The sequence below is a fragment of the Coregonus lavaretus genome, assembly GCF_964263955.1.
Source record: "Coregonus lavaretus genome assembly, contig: HAP1_SCAFFOLD_974, whole genome shotgun sequence".
NCBI lineage: Eukaryota > Metazoa > Chordata > Actinopteri > Salmoniformes > Salmonidae > Coregonus > Coregonus lavaretus.
In genome coordinates this window covers 119,434-130,032 of record NW_028161544.1, presented here as the reverse complement: position 1 = coordinate 130,032, position 10,599 = coordinate 119,434, and the positions used below count along the sequence as shown (strand labels likewise).

Genomic DNA, 10,599 nt, shown 5'->3' with positions numbered 1-10,599 from the left:
TTCCACCCCCATGCTTCACAGTACGTATGGTGTTCTTTGGATGCAACTCAGCATTCTTTGTCCTCCAAACACGACGAGTTGAGTTTTTACCAAAAAGTTATATTTTGGTTTCATCTGACCATATGACATTCTCCCAATCCTCTTCTGGATCATCCAAATGCACTCTAGCAAACTTCAGACGGGCCTGGACATGTACTGGCTTAAGCAGGGGGACACGTCTGGCACTGCAGGATTTGAGTCCCTGGCGGCGTAGTGTGTTACTGATGGTAGGCTTTGTTACTTTGGTCCCAGCTCTCTGCAGGTCATTCACTAGGTCCCCCCGTGTGGTTCTGGGATTTTTGCTCACCGTTCTTGTGATCATTTTGACCCCACGGGGTGAGATCTTGCGTGGAGCCCCAGATCGAGGGAGATTATCAGTGGTCTTGTATGTCTTCCATTTCCTAATAATTGCTCCCACAGTTGATTTCTTCAAACCAAGCTGCTTACCTATTGCAGATTCAGTCTTCCCAGCCTGGTGCAGGTCTACAATTTAGTTTCTGGTGTCCTTTGACAGCTCTTTGGTCTTGGCCATAGTGGAGTTTGGAGTGTGACTGTTTGAGGTTGTGGACAGGTGTCTTTTATACTGATAACAAGTTCAAACAGGTGCCATTAATACAGGTAACGAGTGGAGGACAGAGGAGCGTCTTAAAGAAGAAGTTACAGGTCTGTGAGAGCCAGAAATCTTGCTTGTTTGTAGGTGACCAAATACTCATTTTCCACCATAATTTGCAAATAAATATTTTAAAATTCCTACAATGTGATTTTCTGGATTTTTTTCTTCTCAATTTGTCTGTCATAGTTGACGTGTACCTATGATGAAAATTACAGGCCTCTCTCATCTTTTTAAGTGGGAGAACTTGCACAATTGGTGGCTGACTAAATACTTTTTTCCCCCACTGTAGATGAGCTCAGTAATTGGAGGAAAATTGAGTGTTTGAGGAAGTCAAAGACATTGGCCAACAATGTGTCTCAACAAGGTGGGTGTGTACCCTTAAAGAATCCTTAACTGGACTAGTGCCAAAAGCACGTCTAGTGGCTACAGGTTGAGGAGCTGGCTGCTAAAGAACTCCCAAAAGACTCACCGACATGCGCCTCAGAGTCACTCAGATTGCTGCTGACAGTGATCTTCCAGAAAAAATAGAAATGTAATTCCATAGACATCAAATCTGCATTTTCGGCGGGGAACAGAGCTATCAAGGGACATTCACATCCGACCTCCGCCTGAAGCTAAGAGCGAAGGAACACTGTGGAAACTAAAGAAGTGTGTGTATGGTCTGGCAGATGCATCCCTCTACTGGTACAACAAAGTCAAGGCAACAATGCTGAGTACAGGTGGAAACATTTCACAAGTGGATCCTGCATTCTTCTATTGTCTTGATCAAGACTGCAATGTGATTGGAGTACTTGCCTGTCATGTTGATGACTTCGTCTGGGGTGGCTCACAGACCTTTGCTCACAGATCTTTGCTACAACTGTGATTCCACACCTCAAAGCTGTTTTCCAGGTCGGCCGTGAGCATCATGATAGTTTTTGTTATGTTGGCATAGAGTTTATTACAGTTGACGGAACAATACTGATGCAACAGGAAAGCTATATCAAGAATCTTCAACCCATCCACATGGATTCTTCAAGAGCCGTGCATAGGAATTCCCCTCTCTGTGGAATTGAAGCTGATCAATTGAGGTCAAAGATAGGTCAAATTCTATGGGTTTCTAGACAGAGTAGACCTGATGTAATGTTTGATGGCTGCAACTTGGCATCCAACACAAAACACGACACTGTACAAACCATTCATGAGGCAAACAAAGTTGTTCGTAAACTGAAATCACAACAAGTGACTCTAAAGTTTCAGCATGTTGGAAAAGATGACTCTCTGAAACTAGTTGTCTTCAGTGATGCTTCCCTAGGGAATGTTACAGATGGCGGCACATAAGGTGGACATCTAATTGTGTTAATGGGTGAAGAAGGAAGATTCTCACCTATCTGTTGGCAGCCAAAGAGGATCAGAAGGGTTGTCTGAAGCTCACTAGCTGGAGAAACCCTAGCTCTTGCGGATGGAATTGACAATGCCATCTCTCTGGCAACTCTGTTCTCAGAGCTTACCACTGGTGAGACAAAACGGCACATTCTACCTGTAGTTTGTGTCACTGACAACTACTCCTTAGTTGATACTGTCAAGTCAACCAAGTCTGTCACAGAGAAAAGACTTCGTCTTGAGATTAGCAGCATCAAGGAACTTATTCAAGCACAGGGAATCCAGCAGATTCTGTGGTCGGCCACAAAGGAACCTCTTGCTGACTGACTAAAAAGGGAGCATCCGGTCATGTGCTCCTAAAGGCACTCAGTAATGGAATGTGGCAGCCTGAGTAATAAAAATTAAAACTTTGTCACACAACCCATTTGTAATGGGTAACTTAAATAATACTTGGGACATTTAATTATTTTGTTGATGTTTTATTTGTCTTTAAAGAAAAGTGGGAGATTATTACGTTCATGTTTTAAGTATCCCTATATTTCTGTTATTACGGTGCTATCGCTCTGTTATTAGTATACCTGCGCGGTAGTCTCTCTGTTGGACCTGACCTGAGTGCAATGACAACTGTGTACTGTGGAAATACGGTGAAGTAAACGTTGTTAAACTGTAACCTAGTCGTTGTGTCATTTTGAGTTAACAGCTGCCATCCAGTGGCCCCAGCAATGGACTGCAGTTACTACTGTTGACTGGCTGCCATCCAGTGGCCCCAGCAATGGACTGCAGTTACTACTGTTGACTGGCTGCCATCCAGTGGCCCAGGCAATGGACTGCAGTTTCATGTGAATCTGTTACACCGTATGCAAGTGATTGTGACTTGTTTCTTCCTTCGAATTTGATTGTATTTTTATGCAGTTTTTCTATTCCCCCCAAGCACACAGACACACACACACACAGATTTTCAAACGGATGCCTTCATTCAATTGTAATGAAAACCAATTGTATTGACAAACATTTCATATCTATGTGTGCTTCCTTATTTCTGGATAATGTTTGTGTGGTGTGGTCTGTCTCTGCGGCTTATGCTTTTTATTTACAAGCAGGCTTTACTACTGTAATGCTCTCCTGTCTTGTCTACCCAAGAAAGACATTGGTCAACTGCAAAACATACAGAATGCTGCAGCATGGGTACTGACCAAGACCAAACGGAGAGCACACATTACACTGGTTTTAAGGTCTCTGCACTGGCTGCCTGTGAGTTTTAGAAATAAAGCTTGATTTGATTTGTACCTATTGTTCATTTAGGGCTGTGTTGGAAACCACTTCTACATCTACTTCCCAAAGGTTAGTGGATAGACAGACAACTACTTTACTTATCAGCTTATCTACATGAACATCAACCACCAAATACACACACAGGCGGGCACCGGTAGGTCCCCTGGGTGCCACACACACTGGTGAACCTTCATAGAGGCCTGCTGTGTGCGTTTCTGAATAGACACTGAACAGAGGGACAAACACTCACACACACACCTGACACCACATTGACTGACATGAATCTGTCAACACTTCCCTCTCACCAGCGGGCCTCTGGCTATTGTTGGCCTGGATGTCTCTCATACTTGGCATGACTGTGTCTGGGTGACAACAGGCCAATGAAGTGATTGACGAGCTCCGGTTCCAGTGTTTGTTTCCAAGGTTGGATTAGACTCAGAGAACAACGGAGCTAAAAATACAAGGTGATTGAGGATTTGATGCAGGGGGGCAGGTTTTAAGATTCACCATCTGTTGAAAACAGAACTCGCAATACCCACAAATTGTTTCTGCTTCTTATTAGACTGGTGTAGCTGTCTCGTGTGTCCAATAATCTACCCGAAATTATGCTGTAATTCTGAGTTGAGTGATCGTGTTTCTGGCATTTCCGTCCCGTGTAACCTTTTACAGGAAAGTGCTGTTATAGTTGGTAGTGTACACATTATTTTCACTCCTATTCCTTAGCTTTAGAAGACTAAAGAAGTGGTTGTAAGACAGTGCTGATAAAGCCTTTGGCCAGGTCATCCAGAAGATCACTACTATATCATATTACTGTGATTCCTGGGACATTAAACACTGCACAGCTAGAGCACAACCTTTGACTGGAGGTCAATGTGAAAGTGGTTTTCCCTCGCCTGTCGGCAACTTCCATTTGAAGTTTACAAAGTAGTAGATGAACCCCATGGCATTGTCAAGCTATCGTTTGTCAAATCCAGCAACACAGTTAAAGGGATAGTTCACCTAAATTAGAAAAATGACATATTGGTTTCCAAACCCTGTAAGCAGTCTATAGACAAGGTATGACCGCAATCCATGCTTTGGTTTAGTTTCCCTGGCACTTATTTCAAATGCTAATGTTTTAGCATTTGTGGCACAAATCCCAATCACGGTACCTATATTAGCATTTTTCGCGCATCATGTCCAAATCATCCCAAAGTATCTGAAATGAATTGTCTAGCTCAATAAAGTCACTTATAGATTAGCTGGACATGATGCGCAAAAAATGCTAATATAGGTATCATGACTTGAATGGGATTTGTGCCACGAAAGTTATAATGTTAGCATTTGGAAACAGTGCCAGGGAAACTAAACCAAAGCATGGATTGCTGTCATACCTTGTCTATAGACTGCTTACAGGGTAAGGAAAAAACATGTAATTTGTTTATTTGGGTGAACGATCCCTTTAAGCTGCTCCCCGTGGTCATACATGCCTCTATTAGATCACTGAGTACCAGACAATTGAAACTAGACACTGATGTGAATACGCATAACAAACCAATGGCAACCTTTGGCGATTCATTTTTTATAACGCCATAAATAAAACCCATACATCTATTCTTCCATAATAAATAGCATAGTGAGATACACACAACTTTTCAAGAAGTGGTTAACTGTCCCAGCGTGATAGGCCAAGTGGTCAGTGACAGGGTGGAGAGATCATGCGTGAGGATGGCAGCGAGGGGTTAAATCATGCGGTTTTACCATTGAGATCAGCCCTGAGGGAGTCAGAGTCCGAGAAAGCAACCTGTTGCTTAATGAATTAGGAAATCATCATGATATTGACAACTGTAAACGTTCATCAGCCTCAAGCCTTTCCTATTTCTTTAAGACTACATACTGTATCAGCCTAGAGGCTTGACTCAGTGGAGGACTATGATGACTTCACTATTCTACATTACTCCAATCATTCACTTAACTTTTATGTGACCTCTCTGTGTTTAGGGTGTTCACATCTTTATGTGCTTTGTAAGCGCATCAATTCCTAATCTCTTGTGGACAGACTATGTAACAAACATGGTATTGTAACGTCTGTCAAAAGACTGTGGGATAATAATAATAATAATAATATGCCATTTAGCAGACGCTTTTATCCAAAGCGACTTACAGGATGTGACGACTAACGAGGAGCAGTAGTTCTGGTGCTTTTGTGGTTTTCCGTCACTGGTTATTTGGACGTATCAGGACTGGGTGAAGATGGTGCTTTTGGAAGTGGGGGGGCTTTGGCTGAGAGTTTCCGTTTAAGGGGTGGAGACTTCGCTAGTCTCGTTAGTATCTTATCTCATACATCTCTCCCCGTAACCTAATTGAGCATCTGACGCAATTACACAATATTTTCGTTTTGGGTTTCCAAGACTACCACATATGGTCTCATCTGAGGGCTTTGTGGTACACTGTTAATATTGGGTTGGGTTCCAAAACGATTTTGTACAGGGTTGTCAAATATTTGGTAATGGTAACTGAAAGCAATCGGAGGCTCTGTAAAACTTTTATAGAAACCCCTCCACTCCAGCAGAGAACTACAACCTGATTTACAAAACTACAAATCCCTCTAATGGACTCCTCAGCACTGGACTCCTCACAATTTAACCCCCTGCTGCCTTTGTACTGTGGTAGGGTGTGTGGCGGAGCGCTTTCAGGGACTACACAGCTCCTCCTCCGTTCCCGTCCCAAGGCTGTAGCAAGGCTCACTGGCCGCCAGATGCGTCGAACATCTTCTTGCGGCCCTCCATGCCAGACATGGCCTCCACGTTCTTACGCCAGTCGGTCACCTCAGCCGTGAGCACCTAAGAGGGAAGGGGAACAAACACTGTGCTGTCAGACATCAGCGTTTAACTAGCTTTAGTGCCCAGGCTTCCTTGTGTTCGTGGAGAGTTGTCTCATGTGGCCACATTACAACCTATCCCCATACAATGTGTAGAGGGAAAACAAACAATGAGTAGCGCTATGCTAACTCATGTTTGATTAGCTAGCTAGCTACTATAATAAGCTAACGTTATGGTCGGAGTTAGTCTTTGTTTAACCATTAGATGCAAATGCTCGGATGTCCACAGTAGCATGGTTTCCAGTACCACGCCATCTCTGCGCAAGCCAGTGCTTACTAGTGCCAGAGAGGTTTCAAACTGAGAGATGCAACATGTGATTGTGCATATTTTCACTGTGTTCGATCAGTGATTACTTCAAGGTAAAGTATTTAAACATGGCCCAAGTCCCAGTTACCTTGTCTTTGTCCTTGTTGGTGTCTTCCTTCTTGACAGACTTGAGGTTGGACCTGAGGTCCATAGAACCTTTGTGTTTGGTGCCCAGCAGAGCTCTCATCATCTCGTCTGCAGAGACGCGCACCTTCCTCAGGGCGGGCTTCTTAAACTTCCCTCCTAAGTCCTGCACCTTCAGCTTCAACTCATGGATCTGTAGATTTAATCGAAATCTACTATTAAATATTGTAGCAACCTTAAGCCAACACCTAGCAACCTCTTCAAAAAGTGTTGGTTTGATACTTGCTGGACCCGGGTTCGAATCCCGGCCAGGGCCAACCCCAGGAACTGGTACTGACCCATGAATTGTCCCTGACCCAGCTGCAACACTGAGACTAACACCCATTTGTTACCACCACAAGAGGCAGGACCTTAGGATAACATCTCACCCAAAGGGCCGAAGACTTACATCTTTGTTGTGCTTGGTCACTTTGGCCTCACAGTCGTATCTCTCCTCATCTACCACATCTATCTTTCCATGGAGCTGCTTGCATAGGTCCTGAAGAAAATAGAGAAACACACTACGATTAAATATCATACATGAAAAAGGTGATATCTAGAACCTAAAAGGGTTATTCGGCTGTCCCCATAGGAGAAGCCTTTGTGGTTCCAGGTAGAACCCTTTTTGGTTCCAGGTAGAACCCTTTTGGATTCCATGTAAAACCCTTTCCACATAGGGTCTTACATGGAACCCAAATGGGTCCTACATGGAACCCAAAAGGTTTCTACCTGGAACCAAAAAGGGTTCTACCTGGAACCACAAAGGCTTCTCCTATGCGGACAGCCAAAGAACCCTTTTGGAACCCTTTTGTCTAAGAGTGAAGAATCAATCTCATTGAGATATATGTGACAGAATAACCATGCTGGAATATTTACTTGAGTGTTGTTCAGTTACAGTCCAATTGTTTAGCTTTGTGGTTGGCCCACTAGTTTGGCCCAGTCGTATTGCTCCCTCGATTGGCTGACTCTCTTATCTCTCACCTGTAGCTCAGCCAATGACAGTCCAGAGAGCTGCAGGGGGGGCAGTCTCTCTCCCACGTAGCGCAATTTCTCCTCATCCCTGTCCTGCGTCTCCTGTTCCAGCTGCTCCATCGCCCTGGTGAGCAGCATGATCTGATTGGATGAGAGAAAGATCCGTCATTGCAGGGGTGGGCCAGAGGTGGAGGAACCAGTGTGATACTACTATGCAGTAGCTGGGAAGATGGTGTCACTACAGCTGTATCCATAATAAAGAATGACTTAGTTATAATCTATGTTAATTGTTAACATAATGCATGGTAATTTACCTTCAGGGAGAGCTTACGCGAAGCCGTAATCTTCGACTTCGGCTGTAGGGAAAAGGACACAATGTTATTGCAAATGTGTGCCCAATGCTGTCTACTTGAAAGTGAAAATAGATTTTGTCAAGATCGGTGACCTATTATTTTATTGGGACATTTTTGTGTTGTCCCAAAAGGGTTTAGGTGGTCACACAACTGCCACTCACAACAAATCTACTTTGCACCTAAAGCATTGACCTAACAATGGGCCAGTTTCCTGCACACAACTAGTCCTTGAATGAAAAGCTCTTTCAATGGAGATTCTCCATTGAGCATACTTTAAACTCTCTTTATAGCACTCATCCATACAGGGAGCCAGTTACAGTTTAGTCAGGATGTGGTCACTCGAAAACATTCAGCTATGTGGGCCCTTGATAGCTGACAATAACTGATAAGATTGAAGTGGCAACCTTGGGACAACGTGTTCCCTCTCTATATAGGGATTACCACTGTTGAACTAGGGCTGTCTCTGGTTCTGTCTCTAGCTCACCTTGTCAATTAACTTGGGATTCATTGGCCTGGGTTTGTATTGCTCCTACAGGGACAGAGGGGACATGTTAGGACATCGTTCAAAATAGTCAAAGTATACACACTTCTATGAGGGGTAGCCTGAAAAACTTGTCTCTTGATTGATTGGTCTTTGTTCAAAATTGCAAGTAAGAATTCAACTAGACGTGAAAGAAATCAAGTCATAATAGAATGAAGACTTTTCCTGTCCTAAATCTAATACGATGATGATGACTATGGTCATGACAATGATGATGGTGATGATGGTTAATTTATCAATATTAAAAGACTTACCTCGCTTAAATTTGACCAGGTTTATGGGCACAAAAAGACAAGGGAGACACAGAATAAAAAAATAGCATTAGTAAAAAGAAAACATCATTTGTAACCTGCTGGAGGTTCATTACATTGTAATAGGAGACCGACCGACAGACAGACAGACAGACAGACAGTTGCAGCCTTGTCCCCAAGCCCCGTCATCCTTTTACCCATAGATTAGGGCAAGGACACTATAGGAAAAATCCATTCCACCGCGTATAGCATTGTAGCATCCCCTCAGTTTTAGCTCAGTGTATGGCTAACTGGCAGCTTAACAGAGTTGTTATGTGTCAGTTGCAAAATATCCACAATCAGGTAGAACGGACGTATCATACCCTCAGAAGCAGTTATTATAACATACATAGCATACATTATACACATTATAACTTGGGGCCTACAACATGCTGCAGCTGTAAGACGCAAATGGCTTTTCATCTCAAGACAATAGGTCCACTTCGTTATAATAAGGCTAAATATAAATATATTATGTATTTTTAAACAGATAACACACTGAGATTGAGATATACATAATCATTAAAGCGGTATTAATAACAACATTTATTCGAAGGGAACTATACGCATAATTAATTAAGTCAAGCGGACCTATTGTCCCAGATAACAATACTTACTCATCAGCCATTATGAAAACCTTGGTTGGAGAGAGAAAATTAGATTTTGAAAGCCGATCCAGGCAATTCAATTAGTGCACCTTCCCTTTGTTGAATTACCTGATCAGCCTGAAACCCTCAGATCATTTCAAATCACTGACAACAGCAACAAAACGCCACCATTCACTTAAGTGATTATTAAGGAAACGAAATAAATAAGTTTTTTTTTTTTTTTTTTTTTTTTTTAATAAGTCATTAACTTAATAAATACTTAAGTTTGATTCTGAATCACAGAATCCCCACCCCAAATGAGTATTACCTGGAATCTGGTGGACCACAGTTGGGTCGGGTACAGTACTCTCTCTCTCTGTCTCTGTCAAACAACAGAGGGATCTGAGACAATGGGGGGGGGGGGGGTTCTCTTTTATGTGGGGCTGGGCAGGGCTGGGCAGCGGGTGGACAACAGATATAGCCTAGCACCAGGGTCCTGCAGGAATGGGCTGGCTGGCCAACAGGGATGAAATATCACCTCCTGTGACATTGTGGGTTTAAATGTAATAATAAATCATGACCAACGCCTTAATGGCATTGTCTGAAAACGTCTGTGAAAGCCTCTCGCTGCCTTTTGCAAAAAGCCCTTGTTCCTATGGAACATTGAAAATAAACAGAGTAATGCTGTTTGGGTTATTTTGTTGGTTTGGTGGATACATACTCTATGTTTCACTTGTATGGTTTATGTTCTCATGAAAGTCCATGAAAGTGATCATCTTGTCTTGAAATGAAAAGAATACATGCGTATATTGGTTATTGGGATTTTGACTATCATTACTAAAATACAGGTAACTGCCAAAATAAAGGAAACACCAACATAAAGTGTCTTGGGCCACCACGAGCCGGCAGAACAGCTTCAATGCACCTTGGCACAGATTCTCCAAGTGTCTGGAACTCTATTGGATGGATGCGACGCCATTCTTCCACGAGAAATTCCATCCTTTGGCGTTTTGTTGATGGTGGTAGAAAACGCTGTTTCAGGCGCCACTCCAGAATCTCCCATAAGTGTTCAATTGGTTGAGATCTGGTAACTGAGACGGCCATGGCATATGGTTTACATCGTTTTCATGCTCATTAAACCATTCAGTGACCACTTGTGCCCTGTGGATTAGGGCATTGTCATCCTGGAAAAGACCACGCCCATCAGGATAGAAATGCTGCAGCAAAGGTCGAAGGTGATCACTCAGAATGGCTGTGTATTTATTGTCATTTATTTATTT

The 10,599-nt window shown here is 42.9% G+C and overlaps 1 protein-coding gene across 1 annotated transcript; it reads right to left on the bottom strand.

The window, feature by feature from the left end:
• Positions 1 to 6,009: 6,009 nt before the first annotated feature.
• On the bottom strand, positions 6,010 to 8,426 carry LOC311120440 (troponin I, slow skeletal muscle-like; the record flags this gene model as incomplete). The annotated part of the gene is made up of 6 exons (XM_084195032.1): positions 8,386 to 8,426; positions 7,863 to 7,904; positions 7,558 to 7,689; positions 6,986 to 7,075; positions 6,542 to 6,730; positions 6,010 to 6,108 (listed from the first exon to the last, which is right to left on the bottom strand). Exons 1-6 carry the CDS (start codon positions 8,407 to 8,409, stop codon positions 6,010 to 6,012), a joined length of 576 nt encoding a protein of 191 aa, XP_084051158.1. The 5' UTR covers positions 8,410 to 8,426.
• Positions 8,427 to 10,599: the final 2,173 nt, after the last annotated feature.